Source organism: Vicugna pacos, chromosome 35 (assembly GCF_048564905.1).
Source record: "Vicugna pacos chromosome 35, VicPac4, whole genome shotgun sequence".
Classification (NCBI taxonomy): Eukaryota; Metazoa; Chordata; class Mammalia; order Artiodactyla; family Camelidae; genus Vicugna; species Vicugna pacos.
This window is the reverse complement of record NC_133021.1, coordinates 16,801,286-16,827,589: the sequence shown is the minus strand read 5'-3', so window position 1 is coordinate 16,827,589 and position 26,304 is coordinate 16,801,286. Positions and strand designations below refer to the sequence as shown.

The following is a 26,304-nucleotide window of genomic DNA, read 5'->3' as shown; positions in this document are numbered from 1 at the left end:
TATGTTTAAAGTGCTTGCTGGAACCTATGGTGAAAAAGAACATGAAAATAACATGAGCATACGTATGTTCACGTGTGGCTGAAGCATTGTGCTGTAACCAGAAACTGACACAACACTGTAAACTGATTGTACTTCCATAAAAATATACATATATAAAAAAAGCATTCGTTGGTCTCTTCTAAAGAATATTTCCTGTTTTAGAATTTTTATTTATTAACATTAGCCTAAAGTCAAATGGCACTCTTTTCCCCTAAATGGCTTTTTATGGGCGCTTGGCAGGAAGAGAGGGGTGGAGGCGCACCCTCAACTGTTTCATAAACAGCAACAAGGACTTCCGGGCAAGATGGCGGAGTAGAAGGACGCTTGTAAGTCACCCTCTCCCACAAATACACCAAGACCCACATCTACAGACCCACTCAGCCAACCAGAGCACCTGCGGAACTCCAACAGATCATCGCCCTCTTCAAAAGTTAAAGACGCCAAAAATCTGGTAGGAGAAAAGGAAAAAAGAAAGAACAAAAGGCAAAGCAGTGCGGAACGGGTCCCACGGGGAGGGAGCGGCAAAGGAGGACTGGCGCTCGCTAGCTGGGTCTCCCCACTCCAACTGAGAGGGAAGCGGGACGGAGGGGGAGCCTCCGAGGCTCGGATCTGTACAGAGCAGCCCTTGTCTGACAGAACTAAGTTAAACGGGCACAGAGCGTCCCCCCGACACCCAGCCTGAGACGCGGGCCGGCAGCGGCGGGCAGGGCCAGGCTGCACAAGCCGGGCGGAGGACGGGGGCGGCTGCACGGAGGCAGCTCCGGGGGACTGCAAGGGGCTGGGCGCCGTGGCTGTGGGTGTACAGGACAGAACAACCTGAGCCCTCCATAAAACAGCAAGGTTGATGTGCTCTCGGGGGAAGGGTGCATACCCCCATCTCTGAAAACCCGCGGAAACTTTTCAGGGGAAGAGGGGCAGGCCCAGGCAGAGCCGCCATATTCTCCGGCGCTGAGCACCCAGGCGGGGGCAGAGGCGAAACCTGCGTCCGCACCGAAGGGCTTAGCAGCCTCAAGGGCCAGACTGAGACGGGCCTACAGCCCGGGGCAGATAGGATCCTTCCATTCTGGTCCCCCAGAGAACTTGCTCCACAAAGACAAACAAGCAGCTGGGTCTTGGCTCGGAGGAGGGACGAGGCTGCCCCTCGGTCTTCCCCGAGCCCACCCGCGGAGCGCGACCAGGGCGGAGCGCGCAGCCGCACAGAGCAGAGGAGCTACCGACGGCGCAGGCAGAGGGAGAGCGGCCCCCGCCTGTCGGGCAGGAACACAGCCCCTGACCGCGGTGCTGGGAGGGGGCACGACCCGCTGTCCTGCCTGGCCAGTCTGCAACATCTGACTGCGGCATCCGGAGGGGCAGTGACCTGCCCGCCCGCAGCAGAGGAGAGCTGCATCTGACCCCGTGTTAGGAGGAGGCGCGATCTGCGTGCCGACAGGTGCTGGGAGCAGCACAGAAGAGGGTGCCAACGGAGGGCCTATGAAAACAAGCTGAGCTTCCAAAACAGGACAAAGACAGAAGGACTTCACATTAAAAGCACACAGACTCCAGGAGAACACCGACAACCCCCTTTTTTTTGTTTTGTTTTGTTTTTGTTTTGTTTTTTTTTAATCTGTTTTTACCTGTTCTATTTTCAATTACTCTCTTAATTTTTACTTCTTAATTCATTTCTATTTCTCTTGGGTTTTGATGTCCTGTTATTGATTAGACACAGGCTTCAAACACATATATTCATCTCCCCACACCCATTTTTTTTTAAAGGTTTTAAAAGGACGTCTCCACCCGATTAATACTCTGCTTCAACCCGCTCTTCTATTATTCATTATACACTGTTTTCAAACCCTCTTTCTCCCTTCTTTTAAAAATCTTTCTCGCTCTCTCTTATTTTTTTCTTTTTTCTTTTTTTTTCCTAAGTTCTATTCCTAAATAGGCATTAGACAGATAAAATCCTTAAGATCCAAAATAGACAACTGATACTCCATAAACCACAGTGCCAGAGAGGTATGAGCAAGATGAAGAAGCAGAGAAACCTTTCCCAATTAAAAGAACAAGAGGAATCCCCTGAAAGAAAGCTCAATGAAATAGACATCAATAGCCTACTAGATCAAGATTTCAAAAAAGGAGTGATCAAATTGCTGAAGGAATTAAAAGAGATAGTGCTTAGAGAAATAATATGTCAAAAATGAAATTGAAGCTATAAAGAAGAGCCAAGCAAAATGGGAAAACTCATTGACAGAGATGAGGAATGATCTAATAGCTGTGCAAAGCCGACTAGTTAATGCAGAGGAACGAATTAGTGATCTAGAAGACAGGGCAACAGAAAGCACCCATTCAGAAGAACTACAAGGTAAGCAAATAAAAAATAATGATAATAGCATAAGGGACCTATGGGATGATATAAAGTGTCCCAATCTTCACATAATAGGGGTCCCAGAAGGGGAAGAAGGATCAAAGGGGATTGAAAAGGTTTTTGAAGAAATCATGACTGAAAACTTCCCAAACTTAAAGAAGGAATCAGATATACAAGTACAGGAAGCTCAGAGGGTCCCAAACAGGAAGAACCCAAATAGACCCACACCAAGACATATCATAATCAAGATGGCCAGAGTCAAGGATAAAGAAATGATTCTAAAGGCAGCAAGAGAAAAGCAAAGAGTGAATTACAAGGGAACCCTCATAAGGCTATCAGCTGATTTCTCTACACAAACACTACAGGCCAGAAGGGAGTGGCAAGATATATTCAAAGCCCTGAATGAAAAAAAGATGCAGCCTAGGATACTTTATCCAGCAAGGCTATCCTTTAGGATAGAAGGAGAAATAAAGAGTTTCACAGACAAAAAAAAAGCTGCAGGAGTTTAGCAACACTAAACCCATCCTAAAAGAAATATTGAAAGGGCTATTCTAAATAGAAAAGCAGCAGGATGCTACAGAAATGAGAAACTCACAACTGGAAAGGTGATAACTCATGAATTACAAATAAAGAAAACACGAAATTATAAAAGAAGACATACAAATCACTGAGAGTGGGAGAGGGAGGCAGGGAAATACAGAATTTTTTTTTCATTCTTTTTAAAATTTTTTTAACAGCAGGATGGGTTTGAGATCATGTTATTATCAGTTTAATAAAAACGGGTATAGGTTAATAGATTTACAAAAAAGGGAAACCACAAGTCAAAAATTTACAAGGGAGTCACAAAAATTAAATAAAATCCATGATAATACAAAGGAAAATTACCAAACCACAAAAGGAAGAAGAAAGGAACAAAGAGGATATACCAATTCAACTGCAAAGATAAGTTTAAAATGGCAATAAACACACATCTATCATTAATTACTGTAAATGTTAATGGACTAAATGCTCCAGTCAAAAGACATAGAGTGGCAGACTGGATAATAAAGCAAGAACCTTCAATATGCTGCATACAAGAGACCCACTTTAGGGAGAAGGACACATATAGATTGAGAGTGAAAGGATGGAAAAGGATATTCCATGCAAATGGAAAAGCCAAAAAAGCAGGTGTTGCAGTACTGATTTCAGACAAAATAGACTTTAAAACAAAGGCCATAAAGAAAGATAAAGAAGGACATTTTATAATGATTAAAGGAGTGATACAAGATGAAGATATTACACTCGTTAATATATATGCACCCAATATAGGAGCACCTAAGTACATACAAGAATTACTAACAGAGATAAAGGGGGATATTGATGGGAATACAATCATAGTTGGAGACTTTAACACTGCATTAACATCACTAGACAGATCTTCCAGACAGAAAATAAACAAGGCAACAGAGAAATTAAATATTACAATAGAAAAACTAGATTTGGTGGATATTTTCAGAGCTTTACACCCCCCAAAAATAGAATATACATTCTTTTCAAGTGCACATGGAACATTTTCCAGGATCGATCATGTACTTGGACACAAAAGAAACCTCAACAAATTTAAGAAGATAGAAATTATCTCAAGCATCTTTACTGACCACAATGCCATGAAACTGGAAATCAACAACAGAGAAACAAAGGAGAAAAAAAGAAAAGCATGGAGATTAAACAATATGTTATTGAAAAAACAATGGATCAATGAGGAAATCAAAGCTGAAATTAAAAAATACCTTGAGACAAATGATAATGAAAACACAACCACTCAAAACCTATGGGACACAGCAAAGGCAGTGCTAAGAGGGAAGTTTATAGCGATACAGGCCTTCCTCAAAAAAGAAGAACAATCTCAAATAAACAAGTTAACCCACCACCTGAATCAATTAGAAGAAGAAGAACAAAAAGCCCCAAAAAGCAGCAGAAGGAAGGAAATAATAAAGATCAGAGAGGAATTAAATACAATAGAGATTAACAAGACCATAGAAAAAAAATCAACCAAACCAAAAGCTGGTTTTTTGAAAAAGTAAGTAAAATCGACAAACCTCTGGCCAAACTCACAAAGAAGAAAAAAGAGAGAGCACAAATTAGCAAAATAAGAAAGGAAAATGGAGAAATTACAACAAACAAAATAGAAATACAGAATATCATACAAGAATATTATGAAAAACTATATGGAACCAAACTGGATAACCTAGAGGAGATGGACAAGTTTCTGGAAACATACTGTCCACCAAAACTGAATCAAGAAGAAACTGAACACTTGAACAATCCGATCACTAGAAAGGAAATAGAAATAGCAATTAAAAACCTCCCTACAAATAAAAGTCCAGGACTGGACGGCTTCACCGGGGAATTCTACCAAACATACAAAGAAGAACTCATACCAGTCCTTCTCAAACTCTTCCAGACGATTGAAAAGGAGGGAATACTCCCAAACTCATTCTATGAAGCCACCATCACCCTGATACCAAAACCAGGCAAAGACACTACAAAAAAAGAGAATTATAGGCCAATATCACTGATGAACATAGACGCCAAAATCCTCACCAAAATTTTAGCAAATAGAATCCAACAACACATAAAAAAGATTATACATCATGACCAAGTGGGGTTCATCCCAGGGACACAAGGCTGGTTCAACATACACAAATCAATCAATGTAATACATCACATCAACAAGAGAAAGGACAAAAACCACATGATCATCTCAATCGATGCAGAAAAAGCATTTGATAAAATTCAACACCCATTTATGATAAAAACTCTTGCCAAAGTGGGTATAGAGGGAACATATCTCAACATAATAAAAGCTATATATGACAAACCTATAGCCAGCATAGTTCTCAACCGTGAAAAACTCAAAAGCTTCCCACTAAAATCTGGGACAAGACAAGGATGCCCACTATCACCACTCCTATTCAATATAGTCCTGGAAGTCCTAGCCACAGCAATCAGGCAAGAGAAAGAAATAAAAGGGATCCAAATTGGAAAAGAAGAGGTAAAAGTGTCATTATATGCTAACGACATGTTACTATATATAGAAAACCCTAAAAGGTCCACAAAAAAGCTACTAGAGCTGATCGAAGAATTCAGCAAGGTAGCAGGTTACAAAATTAATGTTCAAAAATCAGTTGCCTTTCTTTACACTAACGATAAATCAACAGAAGAAGAAAGTAAAGAAACAATCCCCTTTAAAATAGCACCCAAAGTAATAAAATATCTGGGAATAAATCTAACCAAGGAGGCGAAAGAATTATACACAGAAAACTATAAACCATTGATGAAGGAAATTAAAGAAGACTTTAAAAAATGGAAAGATATTCCATGCTCTTGGATTGGAAGAATCAATATATGGTCACACTGCCCAAGGCAATCTACAGATTTAATGCAATCCCTATCCAATTACCCAGGACATATTTCACAGAACTAGAACAAATCATAATAAAATTTATATGGAACCATCAAAGACCTAGAATTGCTAAAGCATTACTGAAGAGAAAGAAAGAGGCTGGAGGAATAACTCTCCCAGACTTCAGACAATACTGTAGAGCTACAGTCATCAAGACAGCATGGTATTGGTACCAAAACAGACATATAGACCAATGGAACAGAATAGAGAGCCCAGAAATGAACCCACAAACTTTTGGTCAACTCATCTTCGACAAAGGAGGCAAGAATATACAATGGAATAAAGACAGTCTCTTCAGCAAATGGTGTTGGGAAAACTGGACAGCAGCATGTAAAACAATGAAGCTAGAACACACCCTTACACCATATACAAAAATCAACTCAAAATGGATTAAAGACTTACACATAAGACAAGATACAATAAACCTCCTAGAGGAAAACATAGGCAAAACGTTATCTGACATACATTTCAAAAATTTTCTCCTAGAAGAAATAAAAGCAAGAATAAACAAATGGGACCTAATGAAACTTACAAGCTTCTGCAGAGCAAAGGAAACCAGAAATAAAACAAGAAGAAAACCTACGGAATGGGAGAAAATTTTTGCAAGTGAAACCGACAAAGGCTTGATCTCCAAAATATATAAGCAGCTCAAACGACTCAATAAGAAAAAAATAAACAACCCAATCAAAAAATGGGCAGAAGACCTAAACAAGCAATTCTCCAAGGAAGACATACAAATGATCAAAAAGCACATGAAAAAATGTTCAATATCACTAATTATCAGAGAAATGCAAATCAAAACTACAATGAGGTATCACCTCACACCAGTCAGAATGGCCGTCATTCAAAAATCCAAAAATGACAAATGCTGGAGAGGCTGTGGAGAAAGGGGAACCCTCCTACACTGCTGGTGGGAATGCAGTTTGGTGCAGCCTCTATGGAAAACAGTGTGGAGATTCCTCAAAAGACTAGGAATAGACTTACCATGTGACCCAGGAATCCCACTCCTGGGCTTGTACCCAGAAGGAAATCTACTTCAGGATGACACCTGCACCCCAATGTTCATAGCAGCACTATTTACAATAGCCAAAACATGGAAACAGCCTAAATGTCCATCAACAGGTGACTGGATAAAGAAGATGTGGTATATTTATACAATGGAATACTACTCAGCCATAAAAACCGACAACATAATGCCATTTGCAGCAACATGGATGCTCCTAGAGAATGTCATTCTAAGTGAAGTAAGCCAGAAAGAGAAAGAAAAATACCATATGAGATCGCTCATATGTGGAATCTAAAAAACAAAAACAAAGAAACAAACAAAAACAAAGCATGAATACAGGACAGAAATAGACTCATGGACAGAGAATACAGACTTGTGGTTACCGGGGGGGGGGGGGCGGTAGAGGGTGGGAAGGGATAGACTGAGATTTCAAAATTGTAGAATAGATAAACAAGATTACACTGTATAGCACAGGGAAATATACACAAAATGTTATGATAAATCACAGAGGAAAAAAATGTGACAATGAGTGTGTATATGTCCATGAATGACTGAAAAATTGTGCCGAACACTGGAATTTGACACAACACTGTAAAATGATTATGAATCAATAAAAAATGTAAAAAAAAAATAAATAAATAAACAGCAACAAGCCTGCTGTGATTACCAGGTGCACCGGGGGCCATCTCAAGGAAACCGTCTTCAACTTGAAATACTAGCAATTTAAGATAAACTTTGGCAAACGCCTGGGGGTAATTCAAAAAGGAAAGGAAAGAGGGGAGGGTAGAGCAGAGGGGCAGAGCGCGTGCCTAGCACGCATGAGGATCTGGGTTCAATCCCCAGTGCCTCCATTACAAAATAAATAAATAAACCTAACTGCCTCCTCCTGCCAAAACTACAACAACAATAACAAAGTAAAGGAACCAGTAGATAAAATCAGCCCCATTTCTTTGCACATCACTTGGTAATGTGAATGCACATATTAATGCACTCTGGAAAGTGTGTGTCCTATTAAGTGCTTGTAATAAACAAACCTAATACAAGCAGGCAACTAAAGTAACGGTTCTGTAAAAACTGATTACTTTGATAGTCATTCATTTCTTTTATATATAGAAGAGACTCATCTGAAATTCACACAAAGAAGCCTAAAAAATTCAAATATTCATTAAATGATACTGATGAACACACTTAACACTAGCTAATGTGCTGTTCACTTAACTTCCGAAAAAGGCAGGTAGCCTGGTGTCTCTGCGTCTTGCTGACAAGAGTCAGACAAGAGATCTGTGACTGGCAGGAATTAAATATGATGCAAATGTATTAATTACACAAGGTGTTCTCGATGATGTATCGATGTAAGATAATGTTATTATAGGCAAGATACTATTATATTATAAACATGTTTAAAGTTAACCAAAATAGAAATCAGTTCCAGACTTCTCTTACAGGAAATGACATTCAAAGGATTTGTCTATTTAGACACTTAATAGTTGGCTTCAAAATGCCACCTCCTTTTTACTATATACACAAGAAACTTTCTCTTAGTAAATAAATACTATCTCCTTACATCTTCTATTCTGCCCATCACTCAATAAAGTCAGTTTCACAATCACCACCTTCTTCATTTTAAGCAAATGCCAACTCCAAACAGCTTCCAGAAATACCATACGTTGAATCAAACATAAGTACACTCAACAGATGCCTGCAGAGGCTTAATTTGAAACCGTACAAAATGCAAGGCTTTTTTTTTTCTTTTGCAAAAAAGATGCTTTTCTTCACAACTTACGACTATAAAGAACTTCCAGTTGCAACACTCAAAATCATAAAAATCCTAGGGATTTTTGATGCCAAAACAATGGGTTGGTGTGCTGCACATTAAAAAAAAAGTCATTTTCTTACCATATTCTTCAACATGTTCAATGCATAATTTCACAAATTTTGGCACGGTACCATTCTCCCTCTGACACAGATTAGCAAGATTGGCTCCAAATACCTGATCTGAAAGAGATTTTTAAAGATGAATCATCTGTTTAAAATTTAGTTCACAAAACAGCTAAACCATTCACAGCGCAACAGAAGGACACCCCTGCACGCTGACACTGGTCACCACGACGCACGCCCGTGTGCCCTGCAGCCTGCTTACCACTTCCAACTCCATGTCGCACGAGTTCCTGCTGCACTGAGCTCCATGACACCCCCACTCCAGCCTGACCCCCTTCTCACTTTCTACATCTTGTACAGAGATCAGTCTTCCCTTGGGAAGCTCTGTCTCATCACTCCTGGGCTCGGCTAACATGTCCCCTCCTTAGAGAAGCCCTCTGACCGTCCTGCCTAAGGTAATCCAATCTCACTCACTCTCCATTTTATTATTACACCAGATTGTTCAGAGCAGTCATCCCGATTCTAGATTATCTATCTCTCATCTTTAGAGAAGGTTCACAGGGACAGGGACCTTGTAACTCCTGAATGCCACCGGGAATTCATGCCTACCACTTAGTAAATACTCAAATATGTGTGCGTGTGTGTGTGTTTTAATGGAGGTACTGGGGATCGTATCCAGGACCTCATGCATGCCAAACACGTGCTCTACCAGTGAGCTAAAATATTTTTTTAAGCTATTAAAGCATGCCCATCGTGTGCCAACATCTGATTTCACAAAATATATCAAAGTCTGTTCTAGTCATCTTTCAACTCAACAGTTTTGAAATTCCGTATTAGTGCTAAATATTCAGGAAAATAAACAAACAAAACACAGGATTAAAGTGGGTGAACACCACCAGAAAGTGACAACTCTATTTCTCACTGAAAAGGCCTGGTTGTTTGTCAGGTTTTTTTTTTTTTTTAAGCTTCTAAGCTCAATATGCTAAATTCACATGGATTATCTGGGAGTACCTATTTATCCTTAACTCTTTAAGGCTGCTAATTTGAATCACTTAATTAGCTGAACTCTCCCTAGAAGTTTTAAATATCTTTTTAACGAAACTCAATTGTGTACTTTACTCAGATGCTCTGCGAGCAGGTGCCCGGCGGTGGTCTCTGTCAGACGCTCCACAACCAGAGACAGGTATGATACGTGGTGTGTCCTGTGCCACCTGCATCTTTATTTATTAACAAATGCCTCTGTTTTGAGTCACATATTGGAAATTTTATCTTTGAGATTGAACGTGCTTGTAAGAATTAAACGCATATATACAAGTATATGTGATGCTAAAGAATTCTTTCCTATTAAGAAAAGATCCTGTTAGTGCGTATGTTTCTTATTCATGAAAAACAGATGTAAAAATTAATTAGGAAAAAATATCTCATTCTAATTTTAAAATTACCTTAAATGAGCACTGAAGGCAAATGATCCAGAATAAAATTGTCCATGATTTTCCTTCTTTTTTCCTACTGTTAGTGATTATTTATTCAAAATTCCTTCTGACCTGTGCCTCTCAAAACTAAGAATCTTTACTGTCATGTCTTCCACAATTCTGCCGCCCAGCCCACCCCATCTGTTCAGTCCCTCTGCTGCAGGGTTTCTAAAAACCTCATTTTGTGCTGATGTCTGTTCAATGCTTTAGTGAAAATACATTCTTCCTGCATATCAAAAAATTAATTTTAGGGGGGGAGGGTATAGCTCAAGTGGTAGAGTGCATGCCTAGCATGCACAAGGTCCTGGGTTCAATCCCCAGTACCTCCTCCAAAAATAAATAAACCTAATTATCTCCCTCCCCCCACCAAAAAAATTAAAATCAAATTAAAAGAAAAAAAATACTGGAAAAAATCAATTTTAATTACTCAAATGTATTTTAATCACTGAACCTGGTAACTTTATGAATAAAGAATGAGAACATTTTTATTTTTTAGAAATTTTTTCAGCTTTTAATTTAAAATGTCTTATTTCTGATTTTGGCCAAAGTTCATTATTATAAACACCACTTCTACCTACCTTTAATATAACCTTTTTCACGAACAGCTTGCAAAGTGGGGCGTCGCGTAAGAAACTTCTTTAAGTTTTTCTTGGTTTTCTTCTGTTCTGAAGAATCTATGCTAGATACTTTTGTGGCTTAAGACAGACAGATATTAAGCACTTCATAAAAAAAAATTTTTGATAAGCTTTTCCACCTAGCTCTCAAAACATATTAATCTCATATATAAAAACCACAGTATGTAAATTCAGTTGTTCTAACTTTAATACAGCTTAAGGGTAACACGCGAAGAATCAAACTAACACAGACCCAATTTCCAAGTGATAAACCAGACACTTCATTTTTATCTCTAAACACTGACCACAAACTGCGTCTTTGGTACGTATGCCAAGACTTCTCTAAGTTGCTCTAATTTATATTAATTGTTTCATTAATGACATTACTTATAACCTTGGACCCTCCATCAGTTTCTAGAAGGTAAAATGATCAGGAAAAAGATAAACACATAAACATAAACAAAACCCTACCCCTTCTCCATCTTTACTGAACCAGGAGTCAGGGGACCTAAGTGTATACACACCCATCCGCAGTATCTGTACTTGCAGCTAACCACGACTCACCATCGTCACTCTACTCTGAACTAAGGATGGGGCCCCCTAGAAAATGTTCTACATCGCCTGCACACATGAGGTTTTCTTTTTGTTATAATCACAAAAATCTGAAAAGTAAATTTCAACATACTGAAAAAAGCTGAGAGCATAATCTATTAGTAAAGAACTGAAACAATAAAAGTTTCATGCGCTTGTACTGTTATATGGTGACAGTGTCAGTAACAGGCTAAACTTCTTTCGAATGTGGGAGAAGAAAAGGAGAACTGATTTTCTAATCATTCAGTTAATACGAAGACCAAAAAATTCTTAGTTACATGTGGACTTGTCCAGATTTAACAAAGTTCAGGGTCACAGCTAATGGCCCATTTAAACAATGTAATTCACAAGAGGCCTGTGTTAGCAAATGCTATCCTTAAAACTGCTGGTGCTCGCTCTGGTCCTGTGTGTGTCTGCGATCTGGAGATTACATGTGGGCAGCGACATCTCACAGACACATCCAGTCAGGGGCGGCAGCCTGGTGCCCAGTATGTAGCTACATACACGTCCCCTGACTTCTGAGCATGTGAGAGTCTATCCAGGGTCTTAATTAGTAATTATGTATTTTTCAATCAGTAAAGTTCAGCTTCCTAGAGACCTCAATAGAAGTACGTTCTGTTTGCATTTTTTTCTCTTTTAAGTATCACAATATCTTAGAGTTAACACGATGCCATGGGGGTGCATGCCGTGAGGCTGAAAGATGACAAGGAGGTAACGAGGAGAGAGAATGAAACACTGAGGCCACACTGCTGCACCTTCCAACCCCCGCAGTGTGGAGACCCTACTCGGCTCCTGCACTTTAAATCTCTGAAGAGCTAAGGGACAAGCCCTCTCACTAGTGATCACTAGCAAAACAGGAAAGAGAAACTTACAACGGGATTTTTTCAGATCCTTGTGGTCCTTTTCTTTATCGTGCTTTTCCACTCCCGGTGAATCTGGCGTCTCCTCTTCAAGGGTTTCATCGGGTTCTACTGTCTGTCGGTGAGAGATTTTCCAGACACATTACTTTTGATACCACTTTGGATGCAGTTCTCAGAATGATCAGCAATCCACTCTTCCAAATGGTTTTAGGGAACCAATCAGTATGCAGGGTGCGTGATTAGATATCTGATACATCTTTAAAAACACCTCCCCCCTCCCCCGGCATTAATTGTGAATTTCAATAAAGAAACAATTGCTGATAATTCACAGGATAATGGGCTTGTCCTGCGGATGAGGCTGTCCTGCCTCATTCTGACCGACTGCACTGAGTGACAGCATGTTATAACGGTTAAAAGGTCAGGCTATAATCTATGGTGACAGAACAGGACAATGTCACATTCTCGGTAACGGTACACGACAAAGCTAAGTAGCAGCAGCACATTGACTGTTTCACACAGACAGTCTTTTAAAGTCGCACTGGGTGTCAACAGTTACTCATTACTCACAGACCCATGGTGTCAGGAATGGAAGGAAATCCTAGAACTCACCTACAGCCTAACTGTAACAGTCACTTTTACAAGCTAAGAACATTGCTGTCTTTCACGCTGAGCACCTTACTCCACTCAGAGCTTATTTCTGTGTGCAGGGCAGGGAAGGCTCCAATGTCGCCCTGGACATCTACTGGCTGCAGTGTCCACAGGTAAGTGGGTCTGTTTCCAGGCTCTTTATTCCGCCACAAGCCTGTACGTCTACCCCAGTAAGGATACCACCTTGCAGGAGCTAACATGGCTTCTGATTCAGCATGTCTTCTTCACAGGTGTCTCAGATGTTCTTAGTCCTCTGCAGTCCCATATGAATTCTAGAAACTTGCCAGGTTCCACCAAAAGACCTACTGGGATTTTGAATGAGGTTCAAAACTCTCAGATCTACAAATTAATAACTCATTTGGAAGAATACTGTATCTTTACATAATTGAATCTTTTAATCCATGAACAGGGCATACTTCTCATGTAACTAAGTTTTCTTCAATGTCTCTCAGTAAAGTTTTGTAATTTTCCTGGAAGAAGTCTTGCCCATCTCTTGTCATACAGTGTACAATTTGAAATTTTTATAGTCAGTAATATGTTTCTCTCTTTTCAGTTGGCTTACTCCCTGATCCTTTAGGCCTTCATTTAAAAAACCACTTCCTCTGCAAGGCCTCCCTTGACCCCTATACTAGGTCAGCCCTACTTAATCAGCATGTTAGCAGTGTGCTGTACATCGCTGACCATCAAACCTCATCCCGCTTCATTATGCAGACCGTGCAGCGGTCCGTCCTCAGCCATCTTCTCTTCAACTGCAGGCTCCATACACAAGGCGTGGTGCAGCTGTACCCCGGTGACTGAGGTGCTCACACATTTGTTAAATGAATGTGGCATCCCTGCTCTCAAGGGCTAGTGAACAGGGCACTGAGATGAAAGCTGAAAGCCCATATTGGGTGGGGGAGAAGGAAGACACACTGGGTTCAGGCTGTTGAATTTTAATGGGAATCATATAAGGTTTCTGAGCAGGAGAGGATTATAAACGTGACACAAGGAAGTTTCATACAGCAGAGGCGTTAAGGATGGATTGGTGGGGGATGAGATGGAATGAGGAGAATTGTTTAGGAGGCTACTTTTACTGTAAACATCCAAAGGCCTGTCTGTGGATTCAGGAACAAATGGAAGGAAAGGGACATGGTTCAGAAATGTCGTAAGATACAACGTTACAAATGGTGAAGGAAGAACTCACATCTAGACTCGTAAACAATCTGCTAGAAGAGGTAAAAGCTGGAGGCGGAAGAGGTAAAGAATACTCAGATTCCAATCTGGATGCCTTTAACTGGGTAAATCGTAAAGCTCTGGCGCTTACAAGGCTCCGTGGAGACATTCCGGTCCAATCTCTCTGTGATGAATAGAAAAGCTGAGGCCCACAGAGGGAGGACGCCTCAAGAAGACTGCAAGCCTTATTAACGATGAGGCACCACCCACAAAGTCTGTGAAAGACACCCGCTCCTGTCCTGAAGCCAGTGACCCCCCAGCTCTGTTTCTGTCTCCGGCTGGTTTAGACTAGATCACACCCTCCCATAAGCATTCGCTTCATTTCACTTCTGTCACTGACACGTGATGCTCAGACAGGAGCCGCGTCCCCACGTGGAGAGGGAGTGAGGACACACACACCGTCTAAGGAGGCGCAGCCCCTACTTGCTGCTGCTTCAGAATACACACCTGGGCTTCTTTTTGGGTGTAATACACACAAGAAGAAACTTACCAGGAACATGAGGGCACTGTGAATAGAAAGGTCACGAGGAAAGAAAAGAGATGGCAGCTTCAGTCCTTTCAGCATTTTGCTCGGGACCCGTTTCTACCAAATAGTACTATTTCCAACTCACTCACGCCATGAACACCACGCCCGAGGCACAGTGTGACTGTCCCTGCCTCCTGAGCTACTTTCTTTTTGAACCAATGCCTCATGCGAAAACCCACGGGTGGCAAACACTCTATAAATGAGAATGTGAAATCACTCATTAGCCCCTGGGAATTGCTAAATGGACCACTGCTTTTCCCACCTCTGTCAAAATACGTATTTTTAGAAAGTGGTTTTTCACATATATTGGAAACTAGACACAGGATAACCAGATAGAAAGCCAAAAAAGAAAACCAGGTCTGCAGTGAGAACAGTTACCTAAGGCGAACACACACCTGACTGCTGATGGTACCGCTAAGAACTTTAAACCAGTCGTTAATAACACTGTCGTTATCAGACTGAATCAGCAGCTCTGTTCCTTGACGGGTTTTCAGCTTTAAAGACAAGAAGGGAGGGGAAAAGTATGGTTAGTGCTTTCCACCAAATAAATAAATACATTTAATTCAAAGCCTACAAAACCACCAGGAGACAATTAGATGCCATATATTACATGAATAGTGATGAAAGGTTACTGTACTACACAGCGATGGAGTAACTTTTGTTTTAGTATAAAGCAACACCAGCTGACTTATTTTACAAAACATGACTTTTTCTCACAACAGATTCTCAATGAAAATCTAGTAAGTTAGGAACCCAAACTCTATGACACAAATGCTATAAAACTTGCTGAAATCTACTATACTTTATCATTAAAAAAATAAGTTCAGGGGAGGGTAGAGCTCAGTGGTAGAGCGCATGCCTAACACGCACAAGGTTCAGTCCCCAGCACCTCCATTAACAAAGAAACAACCCTAATTACCTACTCCCCGCCAAACAACAAAAAAAGAAACAATTTTTTTAAAAGTTCAAGTTTCCAAACATTACATTTTAAATTAGAATTGAAACATACTTTGTAAAGAAAGAAAATCTGTGGTATTTTCACATAAATCTGAGAAATTTTTCTCTCTCTGGTTAAAAAAATAAACGTAGGAAGAAAATACATGAGTTAGACTTCCATTACTTCCACTTTAACAGGGAATTGTAATGAAGTGGTACAAAGATATAATAAACATCATACCCACTTTGGACAGAAACATTACCAAACTGTTAAACAAGAATGAAGTCAAGTAAGGATACTGTGTGTGACTCCATCTGAAGGCAACAACCACTTTACATGTAACCTCTCTGGCTCAAGCTCCCCACACCTGGCCGGGGAAGAACTCTGAGGCAGTCGTAGAAAGCACTGCTTCTCCTTTCTGGTTGGTAAATGTTTGATTTCTTTTTTCCCAGAGGAACATATGGCAATGTTTTCCAAACAACATTCTGAGACATATCCCTCAACTAGTTCCTGAAGTCATGTTTAAAACGTATTCCTCAAAAAAAAAAGAAAAAAGAAAAAAGAAAAACTCCACTAGGTGATATTAACTTGGGAAATACTGGACTGAAGAGAGTTAAACCAAATTCTGTCCTTCAAGACTTAAGAGTTTTGATACTCCAGGGTGCACTGTGACTTTCTAACAGAAGATTAAAATATACACTATTTCCCAAATTTATCTGACCACGGGAGGGATCCTTTTCATTCAGGAACAGAACAAGGCTGGCTCAGGAAACAGGGACCTCCTTTCCTGCGTGACTTTCTAGGGAGTGGGCCAAGCCAATCAGCCAATATTGACTATTCACTGCACGTCAGATATTCTGTTAGAGGTTCTTACTTAAATGTAAGGGAAAATGCCGTCTCTGGTTCAAAAAATCTTTTTGATCATCTAGTGGGGGGACTAATTTACAGAGGATGATAACTCAGGGTACACAGAAATAAATGCTGTTTTAAAAGCATAAAGCAGCGGCCTCAATGCTGCAGTAATGTTTCTCGTGGGTCTTGGGAGATAGGAAACATCTGACGAGCAGAGACTAGCAGGTGATGCTCGAGGCAGATTAATCAAGAGTAAACACCATCGAGACAGGAAAACTTGGGTTCTACTCGGGAAACACCAACCGTTCCAGTCTGCCCAGACAACAAGCAGGAAAGGCCTGAGACAGGAGGCTACCAAGGAAGGTCGGGGTCTGGAAGATTATTTGCAAAGACTGTCTCAAAAAGCCCTCTGCGCCCAGCACAGCCCTCCTACAGTGGGACTCGCTGCTCCTCCACCAACCTGCACCCCTGGCTGCCTCTGACTTGCTTTCGCCAGCAGAATACACTGCCCTCTGGCTCTTAAACCCAGGTCTCAAGAAGCCCTGCAGCTCTTACTCCAGCCCTTCTGGGACCCTGACGTCTGAAGCAGCCCGGGTGGCCCCCCAGGTGAGAGAGCTAGTGAGAAAAAGCCCAGCCAACAGCTGGCACCGAGCCTGGGACGTGGGGTCTGAGCACCCAGCCCCTCAAGACCCTGGTGCCTGGAGCCCCGGGGGGAGCAGAAGAATCATGCAGCCCGGCACAGGCCGCGTCCAGCGAACAAAGTGGTTTTTCTCTTAAGCTACTAAGTTTCGGGGTGGCCTGTTATGCAGCAATAAGTAACTGATACAGAGTCACATGTTACTGTGCAGGGCTTTGAATGACAAGCGGAAAGGTTTTAATTTATTTTTTAATTTTAGATTTGGCAGGTAAAGGAAACCACACCCTTGTACTGTTGCTGGGGAAAGGCAAGACTCGTGGAACAAAGGCTTGTAACATACAGTCTGAGATCCAGTGATTTGTGCAAATGAAGCCAGATCTCTACATCAGCTTTTTTTCCTTAAATTATGATATAAAACTGACTTAATGACTAACTTTGCCCTAACTAGTCACACTGAAAGACTATTTCCCAAAATAGCTCAGAACACAAAATTACTATGGTTAAGAATGAGAATGATACTTAGAAAAAAAAGCATTACCTCAAATACATTCTTCTTGCTGGATTTATCCTTTGAAGCCATCTCAATCGTCGCTCCCTTAAGGTCCACTGTGAACTCTGGTTTGGACTGGTTACTCCCAAACTTTGTTTTAGAAAAAAGGAAAAACCTTTATGTGATATTCACGTCCGTATGTGTATCCAAGAAGAATCAAGACCAATTTTATATTATTAACAATAAATCAAATAGGTGATTACCTCAAATTCTTCTCTTTTTATATTATAAATCCTATTTTAAATTAAAATTGAAAACTGTCTATAAGACATGAATATATAGTTCATAGAAAAGGAAACAAAATGGCTCAACTACCATCATTATAAGAAAAATACAAAATAAAGCCACACTAAACTCCTTTTTCACCCGTTAGTGTAACAACAACAGAAAAATTTGATGAAAAACTGCTGGCGAGGCTGTAGAGTGTTAGGCCCTTGTTTGCAAGTGGGGTGTAAACTGAACCAGGGAGGAGAAACTGGTGACACTGCATCTGCAAATTCATGAACACATGCAGACCTTGGCTTGGCAATTCTGTTTTTTGGAATTTATCCTAGACTACCCATGACTAACATAAAATGATGTGTTCAAAAGGCAATATTCTTCTATGTGGCAGACAATCAAATTCTTTTCCACCTAATAAACATTCTCTAAACCTCATTTTGTGCTTTCAAGAGGTATTTCCTTATCGACTACGTATGTTGTCAATGACTAACAGTAACCTGTGAAAACAAAATTCTGGAGCTGCGTGTTCTTTCATTCAGTCTTTGTCAGAAAGGAAAACAAGAGCCATACGCTTTAAAGCCTCGGCAACTTCATGAGGAACCGCGAAAACAAGGGGAAGACAGCTGACAAGGGTGGTTTGAGAGGAAAAGCACTTAGCTACTACATTTTGTTAACGAGATAAGGAAAAGATTAGCAAACAGCAGAAAATTTATGATTAATACAGACTTACTCTGTATCTTGCCATCACTAACTTAAATTTTTGTTTAATCTGTTAACTGAGACTAGAAAACAGCATTCCTGTGTCACTGTTAAGGTCTGGAGGTTTTAAAATCGCTAAAGGCTGGGGAGCTGTCACCTCTAAAGTCATAAAGACTTGTCACAGGAAATTTCACTTGCTAAAATACTTTCAGGTCAAATTATGTCTGCCACTGGAAATGGATCTCCCCCACCAATCCTGTGATAGCTCTTTCTCTATTCATAACGTCAGTGACTGCCTGCAGGTTCACACTGAGTAAGTGGTCCAACTTCATCTGTTCCCTTTCACTTCATCTTTTCAGCTAGCAGTGTGGACTTAAATACTATACTTAATAGAACTGAACAAAATTTAGGATATTATATGGAATTTATTAGTGGACCCAAAACAAAATTTAGGGTATTTCATGGAATTTAATTAGTGGAATCATAATAAAAATCACAACAAAAATTTTAACGATTCAACAAAGCCTTTGCCTTCTTTACTACATTTGTCATTCAAAAAAAATAACAACATGTAATTAATCTTAAAGCTGCGATGGGAATAACTTTCTGAGCAAATCTGATATATCCCAAAAGTTATAAAACTTAACTGCATACATTTAACAAAATGATAGAAATCAATTTAATTTAACTTGTTGTCATGACATGCTCTGTAGACAGAGGGTTAGCTATAAGCTAAGGTATAAATAACCAACCCAATAAGATACGGTGACCAAACATAAATACAATGATGTGACTTGGAATTTTAGTTAAAATGCTTCGATACGGTTGGCCAAATTTTGTGTTCATTATCCATTATTTCTCAAAATCTAGTCCTGCTTTTCTCTACTGTAATTATTGCTCAAACATAATCACGGCAAAGAAAACAGAATTACTGTGGCAAGGGACATGCAACAAACACATACAGTGACAGCTGAGACGGGAGCAGACTTTACACATGCGACAGCAGGCCGGCGGCGGACAGAGTCTTTCCAGGAAGAAAGCAGCGAAAGCAAGAGCTCGGAGGCTGAGCCCTGGCGGCAGAGCGACTTGATGGGGAAGGGAGAGAATGATGGTGTCATTACGATGCACAATGGCAAGATGGCACACAGGACAAAACCACGGTGGAAACGACAGGACAAAATACCACTCCACAGGCAGACACAACAGAGTGAAGCTAGACTTCCAAAATGTTTTCGAAGGCCCTAGAATTCATCGTAGAACATTTCCTGACTTTGTTATTTTTAAGATGAATGTTTTATGCAACTTAAACAGACTTGTTTCCCTTATGCTCACAGAGGAGACCTGAGGGCTGGTGCAGAGAAGTCACAGGCCCCCCGCCCTCGGACCCAGCCCCTGCTCAGAATACCTGAGCTTCCTCCACGTGGCTGGCGGGGCTGTGTCCCCTGCCTGCCTGCGTCCTCTCTCGGGAAGGGCCCTACCATCCAGCTGGCCTTCCCCTTCCTCCAGGACAGCTCTCAACCAGAGGTGACTCTGTCGCCCAGGGGACATCTGGCAATGTCCGGACACGTTTGCAGTTGTCACAACGGGAGGTGGGGAGGCTACTGTCATCTGAACAATCCACAGTGCATAAGACAGCCCCACAACAAAGTATTACTTGGTCCAAAGAAGTGACTACTTTTAGAAATTTGAAAGCTTGTATAAATGAACCTGAACAAGTACCAGTATTCGTGGGGTGACTCTGACATACTCAGGGCACAGGATGACGGATCCTCGAGAGGGAGCACAGTGCTGTGTCGTACTGAGGCTGTGCCTGGCTGGTCCCCCATTACAGCGTAAGCTCTAAGACAGGGGTTGCGTTATTTCCTCCTGAGGCCCAAAGCTTAACACCAGGCCCAGAACACAGCAGGCTTTTATGTCTGCTGAACAAATGATGTGAAAGGAGGTAAGAAAAAGGCCAGTGTACTTTAAGTAACTGACATGACAACCCAGTGGAAACCACTATTTTCCCAAAAACAGGTGGCAAGTACCAATCCTGAAGGAGAAGGCAAGGCTCACTGGATTTCTGGATGACACAGCATCGATGTGATTTATCTCACAGTGGAGCTGGTGCAGCGTACGTACATTGAGCACTCAATCTTAACCATCCGTGAAACCCCAAATAAACACAAAGCATGGATGTTTTTTAAAACAGAGCTTCAAACAGCAGAGATGATTTTGCTCAGTGTCCCATCGGTAAATAGGTACCCTGGAGTGGGTGTAAGGTTTGAACTGGCCATTTCTTCCAGTGGGTCTCAGTACAGGTTCCTGCGCCAAGTGGGGAACGACTCCATCAAGAACCAGCCTTCTAAGCTGTAGCCCCTTAACATGACATCCAAGCCAAACTGAAGGAAAAGCAATCTCTTCCAACATCAAAGGGAAAACTGCTCTGACTTCTGACAGCATCTTCCTGAGAGACACTCAGGGGAGTTTTCACTACAGGTGATTTTTGTCTTTTGGCTTAACTATTAGCCTCAGGTAAGATGGGATTTCACTGTATAAACAGGATACATTTTACCTACGATGGATCTAGTTGGTGACTTAGCAGAGAAAAAGTGAGGATTCTTTCAAATCCTTTCTGAACAATCCTAATTACAGAGTTTCTTGGGGAGCATCTTGTATATTTCACCAATTTAAAATATTTATGAATGTTACATATGTCAGAATATATTATACATACTCACACAATTTTATTTGAATAATCTTACTTGTTTTTACTTAGTCCACTTAAATTAGTTTTCATTCCCTTAATATGTGTTACATGTGGGAAGAAAAAGGCAGCCTGAGAATTTTTAATTAGCTGTAAAATAAAAATTAAGACTTGACTATATAACCAAGTATCTTACCATCTGTTTAGTTTCCAAGATTATAAAACACAGTGTGACTGCATTTTATTTAATGACACCAATCTGAAGTGACTTATATTATTAATAATGCATTAATAAATTTTCATTTTAAGGCAAAAATTTGAACAGTGAATCCTTAAGTTAAAACTTCATTAAGAATTCTAGAATTTCAAAGTTGGCTAGCTCAGTGAATTTTAAACTACGCTTCTGCTATTACCACATGGAAACCCAGCAACACAATTTTAGCTGATGAACAAAAATACCTCACACCCTCTGTCAGCATTAGTTTTAATGATGAGTTCTGAATTATGTAAGGTCTTCAAGAGGACTTCATAAAATGCCACCAGCCTGTACTAATGGTTTTGCGCCAGCATATTCACTTAACATCTTCAAATTTAAAAAGAAATGTTTATTTTCTTTAAGTCACATACAAATCTGCCTACCTCAGTGATGCCTCACTGACCACAATGATCTGTCTACCTGCCTTATCTTTATGTATCACAACCTTCAATCTTTAAGGATCAATAATCACCAAATAAATGACCTATTATCCTGCTTTCTTCAGGAACTTTCTTACTTATTAGTCTCTAATTGCTTCTCCATTTCTTTTCTTTCATCCATTTCCTTTACTCAATTTCAAATAAAAGCTGAGCCACAAGCAGGCATAGTCTTTTAGTCTTCAGTCTTCTAAAAATGCATTATTACAAACCCAAAAAGTGCCCTGCTTTACCTTCGGAGAAAAAGGAGAAATAATTACCAATTTCCCTTAAGATTAAGTCAAAACAAAATTTCATTCTTTTAACATAGAAAGCACATCCCGGGTCAGTTCCACAGTCCTGGCTGTCCAGAGAACAAACCAAAGGATGAGCGCAGCTAAAGAGAAATGTTCCAGAACGTTCACACTCAAGCTCAATCCAGCAGATATGGGGGTCGCTGTATCAGCGTATCTGAGGACTAGTGTGCTCTGTGGCTCTCCTGGTTCAGAACAACGTTACACGGCTGCATTATAAATGAAGACACTGAAAATTTGCCTGAGTTTTATAAGTGAATTTCTCTTTCATCAAACGTAAGGTCAACACGTCCTGTTAATTTTAAAGCAACTCAGTAATGATAAGAAATACTGGTTTAAAGTAAGATATAAAGCAGAAATTAGATTAATTTCATTTTTAAACTTTATTTAAGTATCGACACTTCAAACTTAATTACCAAACCTATTTTGGAAACATCCAGAGCATGGACTCTAGAGCCAGAATGGTACCCAGATCTGCCGCTTAGCAGTTATAAGACCTTCAGGGAGTTATTTAACTGTTTTACACCTCATTTTCTCATCTCCAAGGGGGTGCGGGGGTGATGAACAGCTGATCTCCCAGAGGTAAGAGGATAATACATACACTATCCTCCACATTCAGAACAGTACCTAATACATTTTAAGCATTCAAAAAGTGTTAGCTATTACGATGTGTCACAAATCGTAATTTTTGGTATTTGTATTACAAATAACCAAGGAGCAATGACAGTAAACACTCAAAATCCCACAAGTAATGGTGACATTTCATTCTTCTAAAAGCTGGCTGACGTCCTATGGAGACATGGACACGTGACCGGTGTCCAAGGGTCAGATTCATGGGGCGTGCCACTTGGCTATTTATTTTCTGACTAAATATCTGAAAGAGCAAAGTCACAAATACAGGAAAGCTTTCTCGTTCTGAAGAAGAACCAAGAAACGTATTTGTTCTCTAACGCCAAGCAGTAAGGCCACCTTTCAGTTCAATGGATAAAACAGATTTTAACAATACAATGAATCAGACTTTTCTTAAGTAGCCCTCTTCTGTCTCTTAAGAGTCAAAACACATCTTTGACTAAGAAACCTCCACTTACTCTTATTTGCACTTGAGCTGTAGCAAGAACTCTGGAATACTCCGCGAAGTTCTGCTACACCACCACCCACATGATCTGAATGCATGGAGCCTCCAAAGGAAAGAAATACTCACCCAGCTTGTGCTACTTCCTTGAGTTTTGGTAAAGAGCAAAGAGGAACCCTGCAACACAGCCCACGACGACAGCCAGTTCTTTCTGCAATTATAAAGATGCCCAATTAAAACTCTGCTATCCAGTTTTTCCAGCCAAATTTAAAAAATTAAAACCTCCTTAGCTACTCCCAATGTTGTCTACAACTTACAGTCATTACTGACATTCTAATTGCTGTTATTGGGGATATAATTCTAGTGGAAATCACAATCACTGTATGGTCCCAACTGACCATAAAGGTCCCAACACAAATGAAATTAATTACAGACATAAGTCATTGGAATAATACCTAATTGTTGAAAGTGTGTGAAAGTAACCCAGCACATCTGTGCTAAAGGGCACTAGTGTAAAGTCACGTGAACACTGCATTTTGGAAGAATTCTTATCCACAATTAAAAATTAGACAAACATGCGTATCTCGCCTAAGTCTCTGCAGATACAGATTGTGTTACATGTCTCAGTCATCTCCCTTCCCCTAACAAGGCTGAGCTAGGGAAGCGGCAGACAGCAGGCACACTCTAACTGTATGATAAATTACACACTGATCACTGAGGTTACTATTACTAAAATGAGGCTTTAAAAAAAATTTTTTTCCTAAATTACAAAACCAACACATACACTATATCAAAACTCTGAACACAGAAATGTAGAGAGGAAAAGGCCCCCACTTCTCCTCCAAACCCCACACTCCAGAGGTAACCAATGTTTACCTTCCAAGGCCATTCTACTGCCGGCAGGCTAAAATGAACAGCCGAACATACGGCCAGTTTTGAGAAAACTCAAAGCAGCACATTTTCAGAATGTAGAATCTAACGCTTATCATTTAGACCTCCTTTATTATTTTACTACTTTTTACGTCTACTTGAAAAGTGGAGCAAAGTTTGCTGCTACTGAGTTTCTGTCCGTTCTTCCTTTTACTTCCTGTGGTGTTGCTTATAGGGCGTTACTGCTACTGACTCGGTGAACGGCTGTCCCTGACGGCGCTTTATTGTTTTGAAGATGCTGAAGACTTCTCCCCTGAATCGGACCTGTCTGCTATGAAGATCCCTATTCCTGCTCTACTTTTTACACCTTTGATTTGCCTGTTTGTTTGTTTTCTTCTCTGAACCATTTTTCAGATGTCTCTACTAGATACAAGAGAGTTAGGTTTTGTTTTGTGTTTCAGTCTGAGCACCGTTCTTCTTTCAATAGATGAGTACCTATTGATGATACTGACTCATTGATATTGATGTGATAGATGTATTTGGTACTTGTTCTGTCATCTTTTTGTTGTATTTTCATTTTATTTTATTATTTTGTTTTGTGTGGATCTCAAGATATTTTGGAAGATTAACTTTTTATATGCAAACTTACTTTATATTCAATATTCTATTTCTTTAGATCTACTAAGTCTCTCCTCTGAAAAATACTAAAATATATTCTCACTTTAAATAGATTTCGACTGGTAAATAAACTTTTTGAGTTTAATTTTCAAAATCAGAAAAACTGCAGAATATTTATATGAGAACAAATATTGAATATTTGAATACTGAACAAGTGACAGTTGCCTCAAGGACTGTGTGACTGAGTTGCAAGCAGAATTAGTCACTTTTTTTCCATGGAACCCAATTTTTTTCCTGAAAAAACTACTGATGGATACACTATGGTTATTTAGATTTGAGTATCTGACAGGTAGACATTATCTCAAAAATAAATAAAGCAAGCCTGTCATTTCAAGGAAAATAAATGATAGCACTTGTTGACAATAACAAATTAAAGCTTTCAAACATAAAGCAGAATTTTGGAAAACTTGGCACATCTACCACTGTGAGGCTGACAATTTCCCAATATGTAGTGAGTCTGATGATGATATTACTGATTTGTGATTCTATGATATTATAAAATAAAATGTGACAACATTTGAAAAATCAGCAAACCTAGTAAACCAGTATTTTCCAAATGACATACAAGATGCTACAGTTATGTATGGGTAAAGATTCATTCAAAGTGCAACACAGATCTCTGGATTTTAATGTAACTGAATATGAAAAGTTCAGTGACAGTTTTTCAGACCCGTCACTGCAACTAACATTTATAGAACTCTAGAGGAGCAGCAAAATATGCACAATGATCTGAGAAGGCTATTAAAACACTCTTCCCTTTTTCAACTTAATCTATGCAAAGAATTTTCTTCATATCCTTCAACCAAAATAATGTCACAAAAAACCACAGAGATGAGAATCCAGCTGTATTCCATTAAGGCAAGTAATAAAGATTTCTGAAAACAAAACAATGCCACACTTGTGATGGAAATTTTTACACTAGAAAACACAGGGGGTTTGTCTTCAAAAAAATGTTATTCATGTTAACATTTATTAGTTATTAATTTTATTAGTTATTATTTTAAAAGTTAAGACTTAAAATGTCTCAATTTTAATTTCTTATAATAAATAATTAGATATAAACTATATAGACAAAAGTTCTTTGCAGTAATCAATAATTTTTAAGAGTTTAAAGGGGTCCTCAGAGTAAAATGTTTGATAACCACTAAAAATACAGGAAATTAAAACACCATTTTGCTCAACTCTATATAAATAAATCTAAAGATAATAAAGTGGATGATAGTCTTAGGAAAAACATAAATCACCAAAAGTATTCCAAAGTAAGCAGAAAACCTGAAAGACTAAATTGTCACAGGAAAAAGAAAACAGAAAGTGGCCAAAGACCTATCCACACTGCCTATGTCCAAAAGGGAGAAAGAGGAACATAAAGACTCAGCTCTCACGGCCTCTGCCGAGGACAGACGACCGCGGGATCTGCAAAGCGACCTCAGAGCGCTCGAGAGAACAGCTTCCTTGTGCCAGAGTCTGACAAAGTTCAGTAAAG

The 26,304-nt window shown here is 39.9% G+C and overlaps 1 protein-coding gene and 1 long non-coding RNA gene across 11 annotated transcripts in view; one reads left to right on the top strand and one right to left on the bottom strand.

Moving 5' to 3' along the window:
• The window catches only part of ARHGAP12 (Rho GTPase activating protein 12), a 110,179-nt gene that overhangs the window by 4,223 nt on the left and 79,652 nt on the right, over positions 1-26,304 (bottom strand). For 6 of the 10 annotated variants that reach the window (XM_072955199.1, XM_072955201.1, XM_072955200.1 and 3 more), the window contains 7 exons: positions 23,403-23,484; positions 19,492-19,614; positions 17,597-17,698; positions 15,028-15,126; positions 12,259-12,361; positions 10,760-10,876; positions 8,728-8,826 (listed from right to left, as the gene is read on the bottom strand). In XM_072955199.1, the coding sequence (XP_072811300.1) occupies positions 8,728-8,826; positions 10,760-10,876; positions 12,259-12,361; positions 15,028-15,126; positions 17,597-17,698; positions 19,492-19,614; positions 23,403-23,484 (725 nt within the window). The remainder of the gene's footprint in view (positions 1-8,727; positions 8,827-10,759; positions 10,877-12,258; positions 12,362-15,027; positions 15,127-17,596; positions 17,699-19,491; positions 19,615-23,402; positions 23,485-26,304) is intronic. The other 4 variants (XM_072955204.1, XM_072955202.1, XM_072955206.1 and 1 more) reach the window with 1 other exon arrangement.
• Positions 24-24,853, top strand: LOC140691533 (uncharacterized). The gene is made up of 3 exons (XR_012067243.1): positions 24-490; positions 9,833-9,892; positions 24,379-24,853. It is a non-coding gene; the product is annotated as an uncharacterized lncRNA (long non-coding RNA).